The sequence below is a fragment of the Ursus americanus genome, chromosome 5 (assembly GCF_024610735.1).
Source record: "Ursus americanus isolate L20-20 chromosome 5, mUrsAme1.1.p, whole genome shotgun sequence".
In the NCBI taxonomy this organism is placed as follows: domain Eukaryota; kingdom Metazoa; phylum Chordata; class Mammalia; order Carnivora; family Ursidae; genus Ursus; species Ursus americanus.
Window position 1 is genome coordinate 45,833,408 of NC_142131.1, and position 27,793 is coordinate 45,861,200.

Genomic DNA, 27,793 nt, shown 5'->3' on the forward strand with positions numbered 1-27,793 from the left:
ACCATTAAGAACCTCTTTCTATAATGAAAAATCTGAGAATCAAGGGGGGTAAATAGGGGCAGTTCAAAGGAGTCGTCTCTTCAAATGCTCTCAGACTACTAATGATCACTCAGGATTTTTCAGAGACATCAAATAAGTTTTATTATTTTCCTAGTGTGAAAAGCATTTTAACTTTTATATTATGACATTTAAATATTTATAACTCTGAAAAAAATTTTCATAGTACATATCATGTATATTAAACTTACTTTATGCCTTATACCAAATCAAATAAATATCTCATATGAAAAAAACATACGGTTTTTATAAAATAAGAACATATACATATAGATGTATTTCAATCTTCAATATCTGCACAGTATCCCATTTTAGGGTGATATGATTTATTAAACCATTATTTACTGATGATTTTAGTTTCTTTTTAGTTTTTATTTATTATAAATGAAGCTTCAGTGAACACCCTTGTGCATAGGTTCAGCAAATGCATCTATGATATATAATTCCTATAATGGAACTGTTACACTGAGGAGTATTAAATATCTTTCCAAAACAGTTTGAGCGTATTTCTACTCCTCAAAATATATAAAAGCAGTAACAGTTACCTTTAATTTCAAAAATGAAATTTGGATTACTATTAACCATTTATAGGTAAACCAAGTAAGAACTCACCTCGTCCACTTCCACTGCCACTTCTGCTTTGGTAAGTATCACCATTACCTGTAATGCATTTTTTTTTTTTTTTGCAGATTATTTAGGGAAAATTCAGCTCACCTTTTTTTTTTTTTTTAAACACAGGTCTCCTCCTTGAACACATAAACCATATAGCTATTTCGATTCAAATACTGAGCGCTAAGGATTCCTGGTCCCTTCATCCACCCATCTGTTAATTCTACATTTAATTTAAATCTTTTCCTCATTTGAACATTTTGTTCAAAGACTTCCCTTTTTTTTTTAAAGAGAGTTTTAGATTTACAGAAAAATTGAAGGAAAGGAACAGAGATTTCCCATACACTGCCTCTTGCCCCCACATTTGAACAGCCACCCCCCGTTATCAATATCCCCCATTAGTGTAGTACATTTGTTACAACTGATGAACCTAAGCTGACATGACATAATCAAAGTTTACATTAGGGCTCACTCTAGGTGTTGTACATTCTATGGGTTTGGACAAATATAAAATGACATGTATCCACCATTAATGTAACACACAAAGTATTTTCACTGTCCTAAAAAAATTCTCCATGCTATTCATCCCTCCCCCCAGCAACCACTGATCTTTTTACCCCTCTCCAGAGTTGTTTCCTTTCCACATTGGCTTCTTTCACTTAGTAATAGGCATTTAGGGTTCCTCCTTACCTTTTCATAGTTTGATAGCTCATTTCCTTTTGGTGTTCAATAATATTCTATTGTCTAGATGTACCAGTTTATCCACATTTGCACATTTTTATCAATAATTTTGGGGTTTTTAGAGAACCCAGAAATGGACCCTTGGCTCTTTGGGCAACTAATATTTGATAAAGCAGGAAAAACATCCAGTGGAAAAAAGACAGTCTCTTCAATAAATGGTGCTGGGAAAATTGGACAGCTACATGCAAAAGAATGAAACTTGACCACTTTCTCACACCATACACAAAGATGAACTCCAAATGGGTGAAAGACCTCGATGTGAGACAGGAATCGATCAAAATCCTAGAGGAGAGCATAGGCAGCAACCTCTATGACATCGGCCACAGCAACCTTTTTCATGACACATCTCCAAAGGCAAGAGAAACAAAAGATAAAATGAACTTGTGGGACCTTCATCAAGATAAAAAGCTTCTGCACAGCCAAGGAAACAGTCAAAAAAACTAAGAGGCAACCCATGGAATGGGAGAAGATATTTGCAAATGACACTACAGATAAAGACTGGTATCCAAGATCTACAAAGAACTTCTCAAACTCAATACACAAGAAACAAATAAACAAATATTAAAATGGGCAGAAGATATGAATAGACACTTTTCCAATGAAGACATAAAAATGGCTAACAGACTCACAAAAAATGTTCAAAATCATTAGCCATTAGGGAAATTCAAATCAAAACCACACTGAGATACCACCTTACGCCAGTTAGAATGGCAAAAATTGACAAGGCAAGAAACAACAATTGTTGGGGAGGATGTGGAGAAAGGCGATCCCTCCTACATTGTTGGTGGGAATGCAAGTTGGTACAGCCACTCTGGAAAACAGTGTGGAAGTCCCTTAAAAAGTTAAAAATTGAGCTACCCAATGATCCAGCCATTGCACTACTGGGTATTTACCCCAAAGATACAGACGTAGTGAAGAGAAGGGCCATATGCACCCCAATGTTCATAGCAGCATTGTCCACAAAAGCTAAATCGTGGAAGGAGCTGAGATGCCCTTTGACAGATGATGAGATTAAGAAGATGTGGTCCATATATACAATGGAATATTACTCAGCTATCAAAAAGAACGATTTCTCAACATTTGCTGCAACATGGATGGCACTGGAGGAGATAACTAAGCGAAATAAGCCAAGCAGAGAAAGACAATTATCATATGGTTTCACTCATCAATGGAACATAAGAACTAGGAAGATCGGTAGGAGAAGAAAGGGATAAAGAAAGGGGGGGTAATCAGAAGGGGGAATGAAGCATGAGAGACTATGGACTCTGAGAAACAAACTGAGGGCTTCAGAGGGGAAGGGGGTGGGGAAATGGGATAGGCTGGTGATGGGTAGTAAGGAGGGCATGTATTGCATGGTGCACTGGGTGTTATACGCAACTAATGAATCATGGAACTTTACATCAAAAACCAGGGATGTACTATATGGTGACTAACATAATATAATAAAAAAATATTATTATAATAAAAAATAATAATGTTGGGGTTTTTTTTCATTTTCTCCTCAAATCCCCTAACTCAGAGTTCTTTCTTTGAAACCACTACAAACTTCATTTTCCTTCCTCCAATTAAAGCTATAGCTTACGCCTCAAATTAACTGATAGATAAGAGGGAAGAAATAATTCACAGTGCATGGTGCACAGAAATAATACAGCTGCCCATGTATTTTTGCCTGCAGATCTAAAAAGCAGAGAAAATCATGACCTAACCTAGTATAATTAAATGTATCTATTAGGTTACTAATTATAGAGCTAAAAGCATATATGAATTCTTAACATTCTTACTGAATTAGTAAATAAGAAATTCTATTTCTGGGGTGCCTGGGTGGAACATTTGCCTTCCTCTCAGGTCATGATCCCAGAGTCCTGGGATCCAGCCCCACAATGGGCTCTGTGCTCAGCAGGGAGTCTGCTTCTCCCTCTGCCCTTCCCCCCAGCTCATGCTTACAGTCTGTCTCTTTCCCTCTGTCTCTCTCTGTCTCTCTCTCTCTGAAATAAATAAATTAAATCTTTAAAAGGAAGGAAGAGGGGGGAGAAAGGAAGAAATTCTATTTCTCACCTGTGCCACTTAATGCTGGTCTTCTAGAACCAAAAAGGCCACCAGTGCGCTGTGTCCCCTCATCTTGTTCATATTCACTATCTATATTTATGCATAATAAAATGAGATTATGTTATTTCTAAAAAGTTTTAAAATCGTACAGTAAAGAGAAGAAAATCAAGTCATAGTGCCAGAAGTTAAAGACGTGAGGCAAAATGGTTAAAATTTTAAAGGAATCACAATGAGCATTTTTCTAAGCACCATACAAAGGATTTCTACACAAATTATTTCCTTCAATTACAAATTACTTCCTCAAAGTTTTTATTTTATTAACATTATTTTATAAAAGTAGTTAGGGCCAATGCTATGTTAAAATATCATATAAGCAAAAGTTAAATGACCTCCAAAAAGTAAACTGTTACTGCTCCAGAAACTTCACATTGCTTAATCTCATTACTTATTCTCCAGAATAGCAACCCCTTGCTCCCACTGTTGCCAAATCAAACCTTCCAAGTTCTGAACAACCACCCCAAGACCCCTACACTTTTTTAAAAGTGACAATTCATTAATCTCCTACACATTTATTAAATCATTATTACAAATTTAATTTTAACTTCCACAACCACTAATCTATCCTCCTCCATTAAGAGACAAATGCAATCCAACAGTGACTTCTGATGTTAATACCCCTAGCTCCAAGAAATGATGGCTGGAGTAATTTAAGGTAGAAAGCCACATTAGTGAAAGAAAGTATAATGAGGGGCTAGAACCTTGGAGAAGGCCACCTCTTTCTAGGTTGGCTATCATTATCAAGGCTCTAAAACACTTAGAATTAGTAAATAAGATTAAAGAGCTGAGTCACACAAACGTTTAGAAAGATTCATATATTCCAACTAACAAGTATGCAAGTAGATTATGTGTCTAAAAAATAATGTTATATACAATTTAGGTGATTATGTACCAGTCACTCTGCTAAGCTATTCTTCATATAATCCTCTCAACAACCTTATGTATTAAGAAAGAAATGATGAAAAATAAAACCTAACAGATAAAGCACACCATTTGCGATTCACTACTAACTTGGACTTCCTAGACCAAATCCTCCACGGCAACCTCGGAAACTACCTCTTCCACCTCTTCTGGATGACCCTGAAGCTTCTGAATCATTTCCATCTTGATAGCCTATAATATTAAAACACACACACAAGAACAATACAAAACAATAACAAAAAATCTTGGAGAAATGGTGGCCAAATTTAATTTAAGCCTTGCATAATTCAATGACTTTAAATATTTTAAGGCAATAACAGTTACTAAAAAGAAATGCCATATTTGACCTATAAATGTTCAACTTTACTAACATAAAGAGACATAGCTACAATTTAAAAAAATACTGCTTGCTTTGAGAATCAAAACTAAAAATGACTTGGGCTTGCTGGCTGGCTTAGTTGGTAGACTATGTGACTCTTGGTTTCAGGGTCCTGAGTTCAAGACCACATTGGCAATAGAGTTTACTTAAAAAAAAAAAAAACTAAAAATGACTAAAAGGAAAAAGTGTCACTTGTAAAACAGTAAGTGTTGCCACAACCTCATCATTAACAAGATTTCAACAATGCAGAAAACGATTAGATAAATCTAGGCTTATATTTGTTCCTTACAGAAAACTGTAAAACATCTTACTCAAAGCACAGACATATAGCTATATATGAAGTCTGATTTCTTGCTACAGATAATGTGTTAATTCAATTGAATACCAAAAATCAGTATCAACAGTTCAAGTAAAATTTGATCCCACCTAGAGCAGAATGAGATCAATTCAAAACCAAATGTCAACTGCGCAGAAAATAAAGAAATTGAGATTTAGTTTATGAACTTGCCACTATTTACACCCAAAGAAACTGACGAATAAAGGTAAAAATTCTCCATATATTTCTTGATATTGAATTATATGGGTTTTCAAAACCTATTTATAAAATAGGGCAGACTTAGTTCAAGGTGGATTCAGAGTTATAAATCTACTACCTAAAACCTACAGAACCTCAATCTGGCAATAATCTATCAATAATTACATTTACATTTTAGTTCTAAATTATTTATTTGTGCCTCTTTATTATTGAATGAGCCTTGTTGGGGTTTATCTCTTTTAAAGAAACAGTTTATCTTTTTGATCTGCTTCTTTTTAAGGCGTGTTACTTTGGTGTGTACACATGAATAAACAAAATACATAAAACTTATATATACAAGTTTAAATATAATAAAATGAAAACCTATGGTCCCAGCTTAAAACTAAGAATGTTCCCAATACACCTCTGGAGCCCATGGATAGTCTTTTGCCCTGTAAAATCCACTCCCCTTTCTCAATCAATATCCTGAATTGTTTTTCATTTCCTTGCTCTTACTTTAATATTTTAAAATTAAATTTTAAATTAAATACTTTAAAATTAAAATTTTACCAACTATGTACATAACTTTTTGCAACGTATTGTTTAGTTTTGTGTTTGAGCTTTATGTAACAGAATCATATAGAATATATTCTTTGTTTCTTTAATCCACCTTCATTTCTATTGATGTGTGAAAATGTACTTTACTTTTACTGCTGAATAACATTCCATTGTATGTTTCATTCATGTCTATTATCTTTTTAACTTCCTTCTACTGAGTTTTTACTTAAGTTGAACACTGAGCTCACTAATTTCTTTTCTACTCCATACATTTAAGAGTATAGCTTTATTATTTTGTTATACTTTATTATTGCTATATGAATTTTAATTCATAAATTGATAAATTCAGTTTCTAAACCGCAAGGGTTAGGCTTTTTGTTACGGATTTCTACTTTCATGAAACTTTAACAAGAGGACATAGTTTGTGATAAATTCTATGGTATATTTTGGGACTTCCTTTTGGCCTTAATAGATGGTAAAATTGTGTGTATTTTCTATGTGCTGTAAAGGAATGTGTAATTTATAATATGGGGCATATTATTCCAAACAGAAACATTAAATCAAGCTTAATAACTGGTATTCAAAACTTCTATAGTCTCCACAGTCTTAATCATTTCTGGTCTGTTCATTCTATCAGTTCTAAGGGGAAAATGGTTTAAACCTAGGATTAGTGGGGGGCGCCTGAGTGGCTCAGTGGTTCAGCATCTGCCTTCAGCTCTGGTCATGATCTCAGGGTCCTGTGATCAAGGCCCATGTCTCCCTGCTCAGTGGGGAGCCTGCTTCTCGCTCTCCCTCTGCCCACCCCCTGCTCATGATCTCTCTCTCTCACTTGCTCTCCAATAAATAAATCTTGGGAAAAAACAAAAACAAAAACAACCCTAGGACTAGTGGTTTAACTAGAATTTGCAATTTTTTCCATGTAATTATGTCTACTTTTGCTTTATATACTTAAGAATATACTGTTAGATTTCGAACCATGTTCCAAACTGTAATACCTTCCCAGTGAAAATGACTTTTATCATTAAGTATTTCTTTATTCCTGCTTTATTCCTGCTCATTTCTTTATGTCTAATTTAGAGTCTATTTTGTATCCTATACTTCTATTGGGGTTAATATTGAGCTGACATTTTTTCTATTTTCAACTCTGCATTGAAATACGTTTACTGTTTACATATATCATGATTACTAATTATCAATTTCCTACTTCTATCATTTTATTTTGTCTGTTCCCTTCCCTGAGTTTTTTCAATTTTTTTTCTTTTCCTCTCTGTCCTTCTATTGATCTCCCAAACACTGCATTTTATGCTTTTACTGATATCCTTCAATTTCAGCAATGAATATTTAAGAAATATTTATTTTCATCTTTGTCCCCTCCTCAAAGTCTAGCCTTTTATCCTATTGGATTTCCTCCACTAGTAAGTTATACATTATATATCCTTTTTCTTATTATCCTTCAATTTTACCATTTTTAAGAAATTTTGAAATTAGTTTCAATCTGTTCTCTTTCTTACTGAGCTGACAAAGAACTAAAGACTTTTCATTTGCTAGTATTTTAGTTCTTTCTTATTTCTAAAACCCCTAAATTAGTGACATTATTACTATCTTCTACAGTCAATACTTATTTAGGTTTACCAATATGTTTGCCAATTTTAAAATGTGTATTTATTTAGTTTTTTCTCATCATTGCTTCCTACTTCTTTCTTGTTGCATTCAGTTTCCTTCTTGCTAATATACAAGATTCGGTAGTTCTTTCCTCAGTGGCCTGACAGTACTCAACACCGTCTTTATCTGAATGGTTTTATTTCTCTCTGACACCTAAATTATCTGGATATAGCAGTTTCAATTCAGAACTATTCTCTCCCAGGATTCTACGTTCTACTCTATTATGTTCTCTACCTTTACTGAAAAAAAACAAGTTCTGCTGTCAATCTTTTGTCCTTTTACAGGTGAATCTTTTTTCTCTGTTAGCTCTGAATATTTTTATCTCCATAATTTTGCAATGTCAACACACATATAAGAGTGTGAATTTTTTTTAATTTGCTCAAGATTCTTGTACCTTCTTAAATCTGGAAAAGTTTCTCAACTATTCTCTGAATAGCCTTCTTTTCCTTCCCTCTCCTCCTTCCATTTTCTCTGTACTCTTCTCAGGAGATATTTAGACATACGTTGGAATAACAGAGATTCTTATTTTATCTTCCGTGACTGTTAAATGCTTTCATGTTTTCCATTCCCAAATTTAGAGAATTTCCTCAGATCTATCTTTGGATTCATTTATTCTACTCATCTTTGTTTAATCTGTTTAATCTATTCATTATGTTTTCAATCACTACTGCTTTCTGTAAATTCAATTTGGTTCCTTTTCAAAACTAGCTTCTCTACTGTGCAAATGACTACACAATGACTCAGTACCTCCAGTATCTATAGCTTAATAATCTCATTCACAGGAGAAATACAAACATTTAAATGAACATGCTCTTTTTTTCCCTATAGCTGATGCCAATTTCTAGTTATATAAGGAGTCTAATAACTAGAGATGAAAAGAAAATGGAAGTTATACAGAATTAAAAGTCTGAATAACTTTCTTGTTAGAAGGTAAGGCTAGAAACTCTACGTATCCTACATGGTGTTAAAAATAATTGCCCACAATAGCTAAATCATGGAAGGAGCCAAGGTGCCCTTCAACAGATGACTGGATTAAGAAGATGTGGTCCATATATACAATGGAATATTACTCAGCCATCAAAAAGAACGATTTCTCAACATTTGCTGCAACATGGATGGCACTGGAGGAGATAATGCTAAGCGAAATAAGTCAAGCAGAGAAAGACAATTATCATATGGTTTCACTCATTTATGGAACATAAGAAGTAGGAAGATCGGTAGGAGAAGAAAGGGAAGAAGAAAGGGGGGAGTAAACAGAAGGGGGAATGAACGATGAGAGACTATGGACTCTGGGAAACAAACTGAGGGCTTCAGAGGGGAGGGGGTGGGGGAATGGGAATGGGTAGTAAGGAGGGCATGTCTTGCATGGTGCACTAGTGTTATACGCAAGTAATGAATCATGGAACTTTACATCAAAAACCACGGATGTACTGTATGGTGACTAACATAATATAATAAAAAAAATATTATTAAAAAAATAATAATTTGTTTTTAAATAAATAGGTTAAAAGGTAAGTAAAACACTACAAAAGTTAAAATAAATGAACTAGATCTATACTTTCAACATATAAATCTTTAAAAACATGGAATAAAAAAGTCATAAAAAAGGGGGGAGTGCCTGGCTGGCTGAGTCGGTAGAGCATGCAACTCTTCACCTTGGAGTTTTAAGTCTGAGCACTCCAATGGGTGTAGAGATTACTTAAAAATAAAAATTTTTTTTAAATCACAAAAAGATGGGTATAATAAACTTTTATAAAAGTATGAATAGGAAGTATACACTACATATCAATGTTTAAAAAAAGTTACCTCAGGAAAAAGGAGATATAAAATACAAAAGGAAGATGAGTTTTCTAACAATTATGTAATTTTTTTTCTATATTTGAAGTATACATGACAAAATATTCCTGTTAAATCCAGGTAGTGGTATACAAGTGGTATACAAGTTGTATATATTTTGTGCTGGGGCACCTGGTCTGCCTTCGGTTAGTTAAGGTCATGATCCCAGGGTCCTGGGATCAAGCTCCACATGGGGCTCCCTGCTTGGCCGGGAGTCTGCTTCTCCCTCTCCCTCTGCCACTCCCCCTGCTTGTGTTCTCTCACTCTATCTCTCTGATTCTATGTCAAATATATAAAATCTTAAAAAAAAAAAAACAAAAAAAAACATTCTGTGCTTTTCTGAGTTTTTGAAATATTTCAAAATTTACCACTTTAAATGTCGCTTTTCATAAAATAACATTAACATATTTTTAAAGGTGACGTTAGTCCTTCCATGAATTCTGCATTTCATAAGGGACAGCTGACAATCTCCTGCAGCCTTTTAAAGATGTCTGGTAAAATCTTCAGAAAAAAGTAAGTTTATTAATCATTTAAATTTTGTGTAAAAGAAACATGAACATCTTTTCTTCATTTAAAAAGTACTTACCATAAATTTAGCGAGGTCACTCAACCTTCAATATACAAAATTCAACTGTATTTCTATATACTAGCAAACAAAATGAAAACTTTTAAATGATATGGATCACTGACATCAGCAAAAATGGCAAAGTACGAAACTCCAAATTCTGCTACTCCAAAAAAAAAAATGCACAAAAACTGTCAGAATTAACATTTTCTAAAATGGAAATAAATCAAACTTGCAATAACCCAGAGAATATTTTTTTAAGCTGATTCTTAGTAAGAACAGTGAACTCTGTGGTATATTTCAACTTACTTCAGTCCCATCTCCTGGCAATTCCACTTCTAGGCATATATATTCAAAAGATGCAAAGACAAGGACTCAAACAGATAAATAAATACGAATGTTCGTAGAAGCATTATTCACAATAGACAAAATAAGTAAAAACCCAAATATTCGTCAATAGATGAATGGATAAAATGTGGTGTTATACATACAATGGATAATTATTCAGCCATAAAAAGAAATGTACTTTGTTCACATACATGCTAGAACATGAACGAACACTGAAAACATTAAGCTAAGTGAATTAAGCCAGACACAAAAGGGCAAATGTTGTATGATTCCACTTGTATGAAATATCTAGAACAGAGGCAAATTCAAAGAGACTATAGAATAGAGTTTACCAGGAACCTGGGGGGAGAAGATAAGGGTACGTACTATATAATGGATATAGATTTCTGCTTAGGTTTCTGCTTTCAATTTTGGAAACGGATAGTGGTGACAATTGCGTAACACTGTAAATGTACTTAATGCCACTTAATTATACAGTTAAATATAACTAAAATGGCAGATTTTATGTCCCAGGTATTTTACCACAAAAAAAAGAGTGGAAAATTTCTCAAATTTGACGAAAAATATAAATTCACACATCCAAGAAGCTTAACCAACATCCAGTAGGATAAATTTAAAGAGATTTACAACTACACCCTATCAATATAAAACAAGAACAAAAGGTGCTAGGACAACTACATATTCACATGCAAAAGAATTAAGTTGGACTCCTCCCTCACACCATACAAAAAGAACTCAAAATGGATCAAAGAGGAAAACAATAAAATTATTAGAAGGAAACACAGGTAAAAATCTGCATGACCTTTTAACAGGCAAATGTTTTCTAGATATGACACCAAAAACACAAGCAACAAACAAAAAATATATAAACCAGACAGCACCAAAATTTAAAACTTCTGTGCTTCAGAGGACACCATCAAGAAAATAAAAAGGTAACACAAAGGGAATATATCTGCAAATTGTCTACCCAATAGCACATGTAACAAGACACAAAGAATTCTTTAAACAATAAAAAGACAACCCAGTTATTTATTTTTATTTTTTTAAAGATTTTATTTATTTATTTGACAGAGATAGAGACAGCCAGCGAGAGAGGGAACACAAGCAGGGGGAGTGGGAGAGGAAGAAGCAGGCTCATAGCGGAGGAGCCCGATGTGGGGCTTGATCCCATAACGCCGGGATCACGCCCTGAGCCAAAGGCAGACGCTTAACGACTGCGCCACCCAGGCGCCCCCAACCCAGTTTTTTAAATAAGCAAATAGACCTTTCTCCAAAAAGGATATACGAACAGCCAATACACACAGGAAACCTTTTCAACATAACAGCCATCAGGAAACCACAATCAAAACGACAATGAGATACCATTTAAATTTTGTGTACAAACATCACAACCACCAAGAAGACACACAGCAACAAAGATTGGAAAGAATACTGAGAAAATGGGACACTCATGCATGGTTGGAAGGAATATAAATTGGTACAGCTGCTGTTGAAAACAATTTGACAGTTTCACTCCTAGGTATATGCACCAGAAAAATTAAAACATGTTTACATAAAACTTGTACACAAAGGTTAATAGGAGTATTAGTCATAATAGCCTAAAAGTAGAAACAACCCAGTAATCAACTGATGAATAAAAAGAATGTGGTACAGCCACACAGTGAAATATTACTCAGCCATTACAAGTAACTAAGTATCATCACATGCTACAGCATGGACAAACTGTGAGAAGTTCATCCTAAGTGAAAGAACACACAAAAGACCACACATTACACAATTCCATTTATATGAAATGTCCAGAATCAGCAAACCCATAGCTACAGAAAGTCAATTAATGATTGCCAAAGGATGGAGATAAGAGGGAAGTGGGACTAACTGCTAATAGGCCCAGGGTTTTGAGGGGGAAGAAAGAAAATGTTCAGGAATTAAATAGTGATGATGGGCATACAATACAGTGAGTATATTTAAAACTACTGAAGTATATACTCTAAAATGGTGAAACATATGTTATATGGAATATTAGATAAATAAAAAACATGCATCACAAAATATCAAATACTAATGTAAAGAAAGATGTGTAATGACTCTAGTGAAAATTGCAAAACAGAGCTAGGAAAAACTAAAGACCTACTTAAATGGGGATATTCATGGATTGAAAGGCTTGATAACTGTAAAAATGGTCATTCTCCTCAAAATCAATGCAATCCCCAAAATAACCCATTAGGTTTTTTCCAGGAAATTGATAAACTGATTCTAAAAATCACATACAAATGCAAAGAACTAAGAATAACCCAGGTAATACTGAAGAAAAATGAACTTGGAAGACTTACACTACCAGATATTAGGATCTATTATGAAACTGCACTAATTAGGCTATATAGCAAAGGTGCAAAAATATAGAAACTGACCAATGGAAAGGAATCATGTCCAGGAACACTTCCACATATACACTGTTACTTGATTTAGGACAAAGAAGTCCTTGTAGTGTAGAGTGGAAGGAAAAGTCTTCCACTAAGTGATAAGGAATCAACTGGGCACTCCTACGGGGAAAAAAATGTACCATGATCCCTAACTTACGTCATATACAAAAATAAAGCCCAGATGAATTACAATCTGAATGTGCACACTAAAAAGATAAAACTTTAAAAGAAAAATAGAAGAGACTATCTTCATGACTTTAGAAGAAGCAGAGACTCCCAATATAAATGTCACCCAGGAGTTATTTTTCCTATTCGTGCAAATTTTCTCTAAGTTTTAAATTATTTGCCAATGAAAAGGTAAACATAGACACCTAACAGAAAAGATGGCGAAAGAACTGAATCAGCACTACACAAAAGATGATGTACAAATGGCCAGTAAACTTAAGAAGCACTGGACATTTCATTAGTCCATCAAGGAAAGACAAATTAAAAACACAATAAGATATACCACCGCACACTCAGCAGAATGGTTAAAGAAAAAGAAAATAACCAGACATTGGTGAGGATGTAGGAGTATACCTTAGTATATCTATCTTGAAAACATTTCACAATAGCTATTAAAGCAAAAAATATACAAAATCTATGAGGCATCATTTCTGAGTATGTGTGAACAGCACCAAAAGAAATGTACTAGAATGTCCACAGCAGCAGCTTCAAAATAGCGTAAAGCTGGAAGACATCCAAACAGCATTACTAGCATAACAGTAGAACCAAAGAACCTATATAGCAATGGTAGTGATCTACAACTGCAACCAACACTATGAATGCATCTCACAAATACATTGAACAGAAGATGGACACAAAAGAGTATGTTGCATGATTCCATTTATATCAAGTACAAAAACAGAGAAAATTAACCTATGTTGCTCAAAGTCAGATTACAAGTTAACCGTGGGATGGGAGGGTTGCCAGTGAAAGAAAATGAGCATAAAAGGGACTTCTGGAGGTGCCAGTAATTTCTATTTCTTGATCTGGATGCTTGTGAACACAATAAACTCAGGTGTGTTCAGTTAGTGAAAAATCATTGAGCTATACAGGTACAACATATGCACATGTCTGGTGCTATATCAAGTCATATTTCAATATATACTTATATTTATGCACATATATTTTTTATTTACTGAGTGACCGCCATGAGCAAATTTCCTCCCTTCAAATGTATACAACTAAAGAGAACAGCAATCAGGGATATGCAAAAATGACTGTTTGCCTGCTAGTCACACTGTATTAGTCAATAAGCCAGGATCAAGCACATAGAGCTGCAACCAGCTTGTGACTGCCTCACTTAAATATGAATTAGATTAATTTAAAGAAAATACTGAGGAAGATATTCACTGTTCTGCAAAAAACAACCAAAAATTTAAAACTAAGAGCAATGTTTTAAGAACACTAAGTGCTTGGGGCGCCTGGGTGGCACAGCGGTTGAGCGTCTGCCTTCGGCTCAGGGCGTGATCCCCGCCTTATGGGATTGAGCCCCACATCAGGCTCTTCCGCTATGAGCCTGCTTCTTCCTCTCCCACTCCCCCTGCTTGTGTTCCCTCTCTCGCTGGCTGTCTCTATCTCTGTCAAATAAATAAATAAAATCTTTAAAAAAAAAAAAAAAAAAGAACACTAAGTGCTAAAAATCGCTTGTTGAAGGGGGAAAATAAGCAATTCTAAAAGATGAGTCTGGCTTTTTCTTATACCTAAATTTCCTCCCTATCATTACATGTCCCCCTGCAATTATCATTAAAAAAAACCCTTCAATTTATGAGAAAAACAGCCAAACCTCATTCACCACCAAATTCCTCCCCACCTCACAGCCCTAAGAAGGCTACAGTGAAGTCCACACAAGCCCTAGCGGCACTAAGAAGGGTCTGGTATTCAATGGGCTAACTATCTAATGGGCAAAGGAAAATGATGTTCCCAAGTTACAGTAAAGACACTGATGAATCTGATTATCATATAGTTCCTAAGAATAAACTCTTTTATCATAAGTAGATCTGCACAACTTTAACAATCTTATAAGTTCACTATGTTTTTTGTGGGTTTTATCGTTGATATTTTAACATGTCTATCCATAGGTTATCAAGAATTAAATATGGTAATGTTTATACCATCTCATCCTAACTTTATTAGAGGCAGGATTAGCAGAGTACGGTAGGGCATTGCCAGACCTTTTAACAAAAAGTAACCTACAATTTCTTCACTCTCCCACATACCCAAATATTCTATTCAGAGACAAAGACATCCCAGTTCATAGATACTGTGACTGACCAGAACTCACAGTCCCTATTCTGTACTTCACAGAACATTCTGGAGATCTTTGGGGGAAAAAAAATCCATGACATTAGAAACTGTAAGTACAAATCATTCCAAAATGTGGTCCTTACCGCCTCTCTTGGAAAACCCTCTGTTCCGTGTTCGATTATCTTCACAGTCATTATTAGATTCTTGAATAAGAATTTAACATGTGAATAGCATCTAAATAATTAACTTCATAGTTGTAATATCTAAAGAATAGCACTATCACAGGATAAATTAGTGAGAAAAATAAGTATTTTTAAGGTAAAAAATATGAACATTTTAATTCTTGAAATAATTTTAGCAACAGAAATATAAAGACATTATTCACAAATCCCTATACAAATCATTTAACATACCTAAATGTTAAGTGTATAACTGAGAACTTGCTATTTCCCAAGAGCTAAGCACAAGCCAAAAAATAAGAATTTCGTCCATACTGGTATGACTAAAAATGGTTTCAGAACTATCTAAACTATTAAAGTAGTCAAGTGGTTCTTAAATGTAGGCTACTAGTCACTAGAAATACATGACTATTCTTCTTATAATACTGTCAATATTTCTGTAATTTGCCTTTCTTACTATATCTCAGACATTAGTGGTTTTTTTTTTTAACATACGCAAATTTTTCCCCAATCATCCTAATGAAACAATTGGGGAATATCTTAGCTTTTCTGTTTTTAACGATGTTATCAAGTAATATTACCAGTTTCCCAACAGCAGAATGAGAATCACTACACTGAAGGCTACCTAGGAATTAGTTGGAAAGTTTGTTAAAAATAAATTCCTAGGAAAAAAATTAAATAAATAAATAAATAAATAAATTCCTAGAATCCACCCCAGAGATGTTTATTTTAAAAGTATAGAGTGAGAGCAACAAATGAATAATTTTTCAAAATTTAAAAATGTTACTAACATGACTTAAAGTAATAACTTTAAGCTTTCTAGAGGATTCCAACAAAGCCACATTTGGGAAATACAGAAATGATTTCAAGAGACCTTTGTACATGTCATTAAATGCTTAAAATCTGAGAACTTTAAGTCGTAGTAATGATATCAAGTGGCTATACAGCTTAGAAGCTATAAGTTCCTGTGCAAAATGACTAATCTCCTAACAACTAATTTTGTTTTATAAGAAATAACCCAGAGCTCTTATTGCAGGCTCCTACTTGAAATGAAGTCAACAACTACTAAATATTCCTAAAAAGCCATCTAATATTAAGACAACTTTCTGGGAAGCAGGATTTAATACTACAAAGGAGCTTAACAGGAAGGAAAGAAGTCTGAAAAGAAGGTTGGCCGGCCCTGGAATAATGAGGACAACTAACATTTATTGCCTTATGTAAGAAAAACCTGTAAATTAATTTGAGACCTGACAAGGCCAAAGAGATCTCACAATATCTTTGTCCAGTTTTTCCCCTAAAACAAACCTATATTTTGACCACACTGGGAATTAAAATAGGCTAATGACATTGGGAGAAGTTGGATGAAGAGCACAATTACACTAGGAGAGGAGTGAAGGAAACTCTCTGTACTATTTTTCTAACTTATAATGAGTCTTAGAGTATTTCAAAATATAGTTATTGAAAAAAAATTATCTGTAAAGTTAGGAAATAAAGGCAAGCACCAACAAAAAAGAGATATTATCCCAATATAAGCTACAACCATATTATATTATTCCATAAAAATTAATTACAGAGAATATATAAAATATATATAACATGTATAAATATTTAAAATATAAACATAAATAACAATATGATACATTAATTCAATATATATTTCGTATGTAAATATATTAGATATCTAATATAAATATATATTCATATAAATATATATTACCTAAAATTACTCATAATTAATAGTAATAACAACACATATAGAATTCAGTATGGTCTAGCACTGAGTAATACATACTAACTTTTTAAATCTTCACAAAAACCTAGTGAAGTGGGTATTATTCTCTTTTATAAATAGAAAAAATGAAATACAGAAGTTAAATATGTTTTTTCAAGATAATACAACTGAGAGGAGGAGACTCTGGGTCTCAAACCTACAATGTCCAAATCCAAAATCAACAGTCCTTATCACTAACTATACTAGATGGAGAAATCTAGACTGCAGGAAAAATAACAACCACAAAAGATGCTATTTGAGTGCAGAATAAAAGCTTCTATCATGATATTGCAATCTGTTCCTGAGCTTGCCAATAACGATTTTAAGAATAAAAGAATTCAATCCATATATATATACACAGAAATATATATATGTATATAGAAAATAGACAAAGGGAAGAAATTAAACCATTTTGGGGGAAAGTTCTCTCAGGATGCCATGAGAAACTAGAATCTGTGCTCAAAAGTGCTCTGGTCTACCAGTGATAAGAGTCAAGTGGGGAAGAAGGTCTAGGCTAAGTGAAAATGATCTTGAATATTCATTGATTTTAAAAAGGGAGATTAGGTAAGATAGAAATGGAAAAGACTAAAAATGGTCATTTTTTTCTTCTGTTAAATATTTGTTCTATGTTATGTACATTTTCATTTAAAATGAAAAAAGCATAGAAAATCAGGGAGAATGAGACTGACAATAACTTAGGGAAACAGTTTTATTAGATATATTAAAACCCCAAATAATTCAACACCAAATAATTCAAAGGGTTTTAGGTGATCAGGTGAGGCTTGGTTTTAATTTTGAGAATCACTGTTAAAAGTATAATGAGATTAAGACTCAAATATTTAATAAAGATAGATGGCATTTACTGTTTACCATGAATGTGTCTGGTATTAAACTTCATATTTTCATACACGTTTTCCTTAAGTCTGCCTAACAACCTATAATAGGGATGTCCTCCATTCTGCAGAATAGCAAACTGTGGCTCTGAGAAATTAAGCAACTAGCTCTAAGTCATTCAACTAGGGGGTCGCAGAGCAGGGACAGGAAACAAAGTCTGCAACTCCAAAGTATATTATGTTATTAAGATTCCACAGACAAGGGCACCTGGGTGGCTCAGTCGGTTAACCGTCCAAATCTTGATGACAGCTTAGGTCATGATCTCAGGGTTCTGAGATGTAGCCCCGAGTGGGCTCTGTGCTGGGCATGGAGCCTGCTTAAGATTCTCTCTCTCCCTTTCCCTCTGCCCCTACCCACCTCCTCTCTCCCAAAAAAAAAAAAAAAAAAAAACATTCCACAGATCAGTGATTACCAGACAAAAAGGCATCAAAGTCAGCAGGGATGCTTTTTAAATACAGGTTCCAAGACCTCACCCAAATCTACTTAATCAGGCTCTCCTAGGAAAGCACTATTAATTACTGTAATCCATATTCTGGTAACATTACTCTATTCTCATCATCCTCTGTATTCCTCCAAACCGGTATGTCAGTACCTTTGACAGAAATGTCTCGATTTCCGTAGTCATCCACATTCTCATGAATCTTTTTCCAATGTCAAGAATTATGTTAGGCTGAATGGGATCTGCATGTTCCAAACTGCATGTATATACGGACATGAGTTTTGATTCTTGTAGTGCTCTTTCCATTATCCACCTTTTTTAAGGTAGCAAATCATTCAAAAGTTGCACCTCATAGATTAACTAAGGCAGACTGAAAAAGGCCAAACTAGGATGCCTGAATTCTTGGTGAAGACTCTGGCAACAGGTGCTTTATAAAACTGGGTTTAAATAAATTAGAATTGAAAAAGACTAGGACACTTAATCTTAGTTTCTCTTTAGCATGTACACCTGAACATTAAATTTTAAAATCCACTACAAAAAACTCTGAACTTACCTCTCCAGAAACCAGAGTTATCACCTTCTTCAAACTTGTTATTTGAAAAACCTATACAAAATAGAAAATTAAACATGCAAATTTCTGAAAACAATTACTTGTTCCTCTGTGGTAAACCAAAAAACAAACAAAAACCGAAGGGACTACCAGTTATGATGCACCCCCAAAATAAAATAAACCACATAGAGAGAGACATATATTTATACACACACACACACACACTGAATGAAAACTCACACAGGTTGCATTATGATTTCTGCCTGGTGTCAATTAACTAAGGTAAAAGGTCCAGCCAGTGCTATATTACCTCAAATGTCATATATATGTAGATGGTCAGAACAGTGGTATATATCAACATAAACACTATATACTTTCTATTCAAAATATCAAAGTTTTTAAAACCTTATAAATTAACTCAATCTCTTCATCTGCCAGAGGACAATACAACTAAATTATAATCCAATATTCAATAATTTTTCCCATCTCAGTACTAAGGAAATTCTTCTGACATTTTTTGTTTACAAAATTTTTTTTTACATCTTTCATTTAGCTCTGCTTTCAAATTTCTCATATAATAAAAACCTGTATCTAGATTTATGTGTCTCTGGAGCATATAGATACATCTCTAAAATTAATTTTAAAAGCATTCATCAGTAATATTTCACAAAATTTTTAAATGTTGAATGTTAATAAAATGATCTTTAGTGCAAAAATATTCAGGGACTAATATCCATTAAAATTAAAGATCACTAATAAGATGGCTGTCAATCAGTATTTAAGCTAAAATATAAAATATTAAACATATTAAATCATGGCTTCTGCAATACAGAGACTAATCAATTACTGTGTGACAGATGTTAAATTTAACTGCAGAATGTATACATAAAGTCACTTAATATCTCTGGTTCAAAAATTCTAACACCCCTTTTTAGCAGAGAAATTCAATACACAATTATGATACAAAAATAAGTACCCTATATCCTCAATATATGATTAGATGACAAAAACGTTTTTCCTTGAAAAGATATATCATTTCAAAATAAACACAATCTGTACAGAAAGAATATATTACCACAAAACCTAAGTTTTGAGTTATTTAGGTCATTTCAGAATTTACAATCTTTCAAGTTGGTTCAGGAAAGGATTATAATCTATCTACTGCCCTCCATAACTGCCCCTTCCCTCCATCCTACCTTCGACTGCTGGGTTTCCAAAAGGCTTCGGAAGTCTTCAACCTACACATTACTGGTCTCTATCTTAAATTCTGTTCCAGTTATGATATACAGTTTTTAAAATTTTTAAGGAACAAAAGAACTTCAAAACTTCTCCTGGTTCTTTGCTCAACTAGATTGAGATTCAAATTTACCTTTGGAGGTATAGAAGATGGATTTCTGGTTGCTGGGTACAGGGGAAGGGAGTCTTGAGTACAGAAAAAAAACTAGGGTTCACTCAAATTGTGATCATAAGATACCATAAGCAGTTTACCTCTATTTCCAAAACTCTTTCCAACTCCAAAACCACCCATTGCGGATGTATTCTCTCTTTTATTAGACTCGCCAGCATCTGAAAATGTTCAGATAGAGTTAAAACTCTTTAAAACATAAAATTAACTGTGTCATCAAAAACTAGGAATTAAACCAATCTTTGGGATTACCGAAAATAAAATCTTTCAAAAAGTTGGTGGGGGGCATCTGGCTGGCTCAGCTGGTAGAGCATGCAACTGTTGATCTCAGGGTGGTAAATTCAAGCCCCAATGCTGGGTGTAGAGATTACTTAAAAATAAAAATTTTAAATGAATGAATCAATCTCTGATGTAAAGGGACCTTCAAAGATGGGGGAGAAAGAAGCACAGGATCTTATAAAGTTAAAATATCCTGCAACCTCTATTTAAAAACTCCCGAATTATAATACCAACATAAAAACATAAACATACTACTAGTGAAATACAGCTTTCTACTAGTTTTTATTTTACTAATGACCTTTTATCAGGAAATTCAACTCTGTGACTTTGTGTATATTGAAACCTCATCCTGAATAGAGCCAGCTATTTATGTCCCTGTATAAAAGCCCTGCTATTGAAAATTTCATACTCTTGTCTTATTTTTTAATTATTTATTACTTATTCCTTTTGTTAGCGTTTAAACTGCTCTCAGTCTTTCCACTTTGAAAAGTCAAGTTAGGAAGGAACTACATAATAAAAAATAAAAGCTGCAACTACCACTCCCTTAGTCACATCTCCACCCCTCCAGGGTCTTGCCTCCTGTTATCCTTGTAAGCTTTATCTGCCACTACACAACAGTGAGGCACCCAACATTTTAATTCACACCAAACAACTTCCCATACTCCACATTGTGAATTTCTAATATTTTCTACATTCCTACACACTATTCCTTAGGCATGGCATTCCCTACTTTCCTATTTTTCCTCTCAAAATTCTTTTCACTCTTCAAAACTCCAGTTCAAAGGCCACCTCATCTATGAAGTCTTTCAAACCTCCAGTCATAATCAATCCTTCCTCCACATTCCCACAGCACACTCTCTTTATTTCTTTCCATGTGTTTCTCTACTCATAGTTAAGAATTTTGAGGGCAGAGTTGCTATGGCAAGAAGCATGGCTATTTATTTTTTTTATAATAATATTTTTTATTATATTATGTCAGTCACCATACAGTACATCCCTGGTTTTTGATGTAAAGTTCCATGATTCATTAGTTGCGTATAACACCCAGTGCACCATGCAATACATGCCCTCCTTACTACCCATCACAAGCCTGTCCCATTCCCCCACCCCCTCCCCTCTGAAGCCCTCAGTTAAGAAGCATGGCAATTTAAAACAAAAAACTGAAACAAAAGACATCCGAAATGACAAAAACTGCCACTTTAAACTATCACTAGAAAAAATTAAAGCATTATCTTGTGGTCTTCATAAATTGTGTCTTATCTAACTATATCATATACTAATACAGGACAGTAAAGGATCTCCAAAACTCCTAAATCCGTGTGCAAAATTGTATATGAGCAATGATCCATATTTTCATCAGATTCTAAAGATGTATATGATTCAAGAAGTTAAAACTATTTAGGTCATACTTCACAGAACATGAAAAGTGATCAATACTATATTATAAGAAATTAAGAGTCAATTTCAAAAACAAATTACTAGCTACGAAAGCTCTGAGAAAAAATATAGAGAATGAAACTAAAATATTACATTAACAATAAGGGAAAGGAGTTACATTCATGGGTCTATGAATTTTCAAGATTATACGTAGTACAATGATAACTTTTTAAAGTATTAACATTCAACCAAGAGTTTTTATCAGAAGTTTAATGTGTTTCCAACCTAACATGTATGGAATTAACAATGTGTAGTAAAATCTCTCTCAGTGATGGTTTTCTCATTTAAAAACCCTTTATTCGGAGATATAGGCTTCCAGTTACAGAATAATAAGTCACACAGATAAAAGATAAAGCAAAGAAAATACAGTCATTAGTATTGTTAATAATGTTGTATGGTGACAGATGGTAGTAGCTACACTTGTGGTGAGCACAGCATAACCTACAGAGTTGTGCAAAACCTATGCTGTATACCTGAAACTAATGTAACATTGTGTGTCAACTACACTTCAACTTTTATTTATTTATTTTTTTTATTTTTTTAAAGATTTTTTATTTATTTATTCGACAGCGATAGAGACAGCCAGCGAGAGAGGGAACACAAGCAGGGGGAGTGGGAGAGGAAGAAGCAGGCTCATAGCAGAGGAGCCTGATGTGGGGCTCGATCCCATAACGCCGGGATCACGCCCTGAGTCGAAGGCAGACGCTTAACCGCTGTGCCACCCAGGCGCCCCCTTCAACTTTTTTTTAAAAAGAAGAAAAAAATCACCTTCAATTAATGTAAAATTTTAACAAGATATATGAGTATACTTTCTGAATTTGAAAATTAAAAAATAGCTAATTAATTTAAAACATTTCTCTGGGCGCCTAGGTGGCTCCCTAGGTTAAGCATCCGAGTCTTGATTTCAGCTCACGTCCTGGCCATGACCTCAGGGTCCTGGGATTGAGCCCCACCTGGGGCTTCCTGCTTAGCAGGGAGTCTGCTTCTCCTCTCTGCCCCTCCCCCTGCTCGTGTGTGCCTGCTCGCTCGCCCTCCCTCTCTCTCAAATAAATACATAAAATCTTGAATACATATATCTATAGAACTACATCTGTGTTAACTGAATCTAAACAAGAAATTAAGTTTTCCAAGTATTAAAGGAAATACCACACATCAACCTTTAGTGTCTCCAATGAATAAAAATACCTAGAAATAAAGTTTTTCAATTAACATCTAATGAATTCAAGATTAAGTGTTATGTGTACTTAAAACTACCAATTACCCCTAACTTACGTACCCTATAAAAGAAATAAATGGTCATATGGACTCTTAAATAAACTGGAGGTTTTAATATTTTATGGCCCTGTACTAAAACATAAAGCAGAATACTTTCAGCATTTTATTATCAAATTTTAAAATGATCTGTAGAAAGGTATTCTGCTGTATCATTATCTGTCAAATCAAGTACTGGTTGTTCTAAAAATAAAAAGTTCCAAGCTTGGGGAAATAACCTCTTAACACTAATAAGCTAAAAGAAATGCTTCCATATTGTCTTTTCTTGAAAAATAAAAACTTAAAGAAGAAATACTTCTCACCCAGATCTCTGAAGCTTTTACAAACACTCCTCCTATGTCAATTGTTGGATATCAATAATCATCACCACATTAAGTAGCTCTGTAAAGCAACTATCTTTAACCAATCTATTTAACCCATCTATTTTATCAATTTAACTATCTCCTACCATCCCAGAAAAGGAAAAAGCAAAAAGAAAACTGTTAATTGAAAAAATGATAAACTCACTATTCCAAAGTCTACTTTCCTGTGAGTTATAACAGATTTAGCTTCGCACCAAACAGTCATAATAGTCTCTATTCTTTCCATCATTCAAGTTGATAAGATTAAAGAAAGACAAAGATACTTACCTCTGTTTCCCATACTCCTCCCAGAGGCAAATCCGCTTCTCATGAAATGATCTCTTCGAGAAGGTCCATCATCCATTTCTAAATCAAGTAACAATTTGAAGCAAGTCAAAGTAAATATCTTGGTAGTACACAAACTTTAAACGTTTAACGTTTTCAATGTGCCACCCCCAGGACAAAGGAAGAATTCTATAAATCAGTAAGAAAGACAAACAACCTAGTAGCCTACCTAAGGTAGTTCTCCAAAAGAAAAATAAATGGTGACTAAATCTTACTTAAAATAGAAATCAAAGGAAGGAGATAGCTTTTTTCAACCTTATGGCTAACTGGAAAATGGTTTTAAGTTTGCTAATACCAAGAACAGCTAAGGACATAGGGAAACAAGCACAAATCATATACTATAGTGAAGCTACAAACTAGATCTTGATCCTGGCTTTAAAAGAATATATTTTTTGAAAGTATATTAATTTCTCCTCTGGATAAAGAAACCAAATTGTCATAGAGAAACTAAATCAGTACTTAAATCTCTGCTTCATGCCTAGATATAGTTTTACAGGTGAGCTCTACCAAACTCTCAAAGAAAAAAATCATTCCAATGACATATAACCATCCCAGAAAATAGAAACAGGAATTATTCCCCAACTCATTCCACCAAGTCAACCTAACTTTGACATGTGAAGGACAGAAGAAAATCTCTCTTACTCACAAGTAGATAAAAAATCTCCGTAACAATTATTAGTAAAACAAATCCAATAGGAAATTGAACAGATAAAATATTATGACCAACTGGGGTTAATTCCAGTATACAAGGGTATTTTAACATCACAACATCTTAAAAAGGTAATTAACAACATTAACATATTAAAAAGAAAAAAACTATCTCCATAGGTAAAAGTACATGAAATAACACAGTTTATGACTTAAAAACATATACTTATGGGCGCCTGGGTGGCTCAGTCACTTAAGGGTCTGTCTTCAGCTCAGGTCATGATCCCAGGGTCCTGGGATTGAGCCCCTCATAGGGCTCCCTGCTCAGAGGAAAGCCTACTTCTCCCTCTCCCTCTGCCTGCCACTCCCCCTGCTTGTGTTCTCTGTCAAATAAATAAATAAAATCTTTTAAAAAACAAAAACATATGGGGGTGCCTGGGTGGCACAGCGGTTAAGCATCTGCCTTCGGCTCAGGGCGTGATCCCGGCATTATGGGATCGAGCCCCACATCAGGCTCCTCCACTATGAGCCTGCTTCTTCCTCTCCCACTCCCCCTGCTTGTGTTCCCTCTCTCACTGGCTGTCTCCATCTCTGTCAAATAAATAAATAAAATCTTTAAAAACAAAAACATATACTTAGCAAACTAAGGGATTTTTGTGGCAGCTCTGTTCATACTAGCAAAAAGGAAACAACGCAAATATACATCAAGAAGAGAATAAAAAAATGTGGCATGGTCGCATGAGAGAGTATTACATATATTGTGCTCTACACTTTATTATGTAGTATTATATATATTGTATATGTGTAGTACTCATACAAGAGAGTATGATTATAAATAAACCAAAACAATTGGCAACATGGATAAACTTAAAAAACAACACTGAATGAAAAATTCAAATTGCAGAAAAAGACTATATACAGTAAGGTACCATTTTTATGAAACTCAAAGAAGCAAACTTAAATGCAGTGTTTGGGGAGACATACATATGTAATACGTTGTTTCAGCAAAGAAAAGAAAACAATGCAGTATAGGAATTGGACAGGACAGAACAGGAAAAGAGTACATAAGCTATACAACAGTAGTAGTAATGTTTTTAAACAAGTGATAGTTCAAAATATTTATTAAGCTTTACAATGTGCATATATGACATTTTTAATACAGTAGGTATTTTTATGAAAACGTCTTCAATGAAGATTCAACAAAGTTGCAAGGTAACAAGTATTGAGTTTTTAACTCTAACTAGTTGCCACACAGCTAACACAGTAAAAGAAGACTTACAAAGTAAAAAAGTGCTAAAAAATATTTAAGCTACATATCCCTCTTCTGTATGTTCCTCCTTTTGCTAGATTCTGGCATCACAGTTCACATGCTTCCTTCTCTTTCACTGAGGCTAGACATTTCATCAGGTAATCTAAAGGCTGCTAAATTTCAGGCAGTAGTAACCAAGTTAAGTTCAAATGCTCTCCGATCGTGCACAGTTCAAAGACAACTTAAGATTTATTCAAACTCTAGCTGCTCTAACATTCAAGGGATTCCACATGGAAGTAGCAGTTACAGTAGCACTAAGAAGTAGCCTAGCTTTTGGCATACAGCAAACAGGAAAGGGAAGGTGACATTACAAGGACACAGCCAGAAAAATTAGCAATTCTCTAAACATCAACTTCTAATGTTTGCCAGGCTCTCCCCAAATATACAAGATGAGAATAGCATGCCTCAACTGGCTCAAATTCAAAGCTATGCTGTGTAAATCTACCATCCCTAGCCATATGTGGCCACTTAAATTCAAAATTAAGTTAACTGAAATCAAGCAAAATCAAAACTTCGATTCCTCAGTTGTCACTCAGTTGTATGATACTCAGTTGTATCATATTAGACAGTGCAATTAAAAAATATTTCCATCATCGCAGAGAGTTCTAATGAACAGCACTGGTCTAAGATTGGTAGTTCCCAAGCTGTGGCACAAAGACATCAAGGAAAAAGGAGTAAGGTGTTCAGTCATGTTTCCATCTTGAATCAACGTATAAAGCTGACTTCAGTACAGTGGTACTCAAATACCTAAGAAAGTAACATATATATGACACTGCAAGCTCTTTTTTTTTTTTTGATACCATTAGTTTATTATAAAAGAGAGACATGAAAATTATTTACATGATGAAAGACTTCACAACTTCCCTGGAATGGGCAGCTTCACTTCATGCCATTTTAATAATGATTTTTTCCACATACTTTCCGAGAATGTCACACCTCTAAATAAGAAATAATCCTTGTCATCTAGAACTACTTTGGTGCCTCCATATTCTGGAAGAAGAACTTTATCTCCAACTTTCACACTAACTGGTTGACTCTCTCCACCCTTTCTTTTAAAGCCTGATCCAACAGCTACTACTGTTGCTTACAAGACTTTTCCTTGAGATTTTTCTGGAAGCATAATACCTTCTTTGGTTACAGTTTCAGCTGCACTCCTTTCAACTAAAACTTGGTCAAAGAGGGGAAGAAACTTTCTAAACACCAGCTCTGCCATGACTCCTGCTGCTGCAGTTTGTACTCTACTCTGGAGCTGCCGCCGCTGCAAGAAGACATTGCAAGCTCTTAAGAGTCAACAGGAATTGTTTTACCCTTAAGTAATAGAGTAAAATATCCTTTACTCAACTGAAATTCCTGTATATGCTTCCCAGGATTTCTTCTATCTTTTGACATTTATATTATTTCACCACTACTGATTTTTCTTTCTGTTTCTCTTCATCTGCTATAATTTCAAGTAACTCTTCATCTAACCCGTGTTGCACTTAAGATTCACATGATACATGTCCATTTGGTTACTATAATATCTAAATCCACACTTCTCCCAAATTCTATGACAAAAACCCAATTACTGGGACACCTGGGTGGCATCTGCCTTCAGCTTGGGTCATGATCTTGGGGTACTGGGATCAAGCCCCACGTTAAGGGTCCCTGCTCAGTGGAGAGCCTGCTGCTCCCCCTGCTTGTGCTCTCTCTCTGACAAATAAATAAAATCTTAAAAAAAAATACCCAATTACTAAGATGGAAGGCCAAAAATTAAAATTACCATAGAAATAAGTGTGGGGAGGCAAGAGGATAAATGATTTCCTAGTAGGAGCGTGGAATCTTGTATTCTGAAACCTCATTCAAGTCAAGCAAATTTAGCTAAACATATACGAGCTATACTGTATTATGCCTATTAGTAAAGAAAGGCTCACAGAGTATTAAAG

General features: G+C 34.4%; 1 protein-coding gene and 1 pseudogene across 1 annotated transcript in view; both read right to left on the reverse strand.

Moving 5' to 3' along the window:
• DDX4 (DEAD-box helicase 4) overlaps positions 1-27,793 on the reverse strand; it is a 73,592-nt gene that overhangs the window by 26,618 nt on the left and 19,181 nt on the right. The window contains exons 4-10 of the mRNA XM_087862141.1: positions 23,858-23,935; positions 20,324-20,401; positions 18,839-18,889; positions 15,146-15,205; positions 4,522-4,623; positions 3,463-3,543; positions 670-717 (exon numbers count right to left, since the gene is read on the reverse strand). Coding sequence (XP_087718267.1) covers positions 670-717; positions 3,463-3,543; positions 4,522-4,623; positions 15,146-15,205; positions 18,839-18,889; positions 20,324-20,401; positions 23,858-23,935 — 498 coding nt within the window. The remainder of the gene's footprint in view (positions 1-669; positions 718-3,462; positions 3,544-4,521; positions 4,624-15,145; positions 15,206-18,838; positions 18,890-20,323; positions 20,402-23,857; positions 23,936-27,793) is intronic.
• On the reverse strand, positions 26,756-27,084 carry LOC148110089 (10 kDa heat shock protein, mitochondrial pseudogene; annotated as a pseudogene).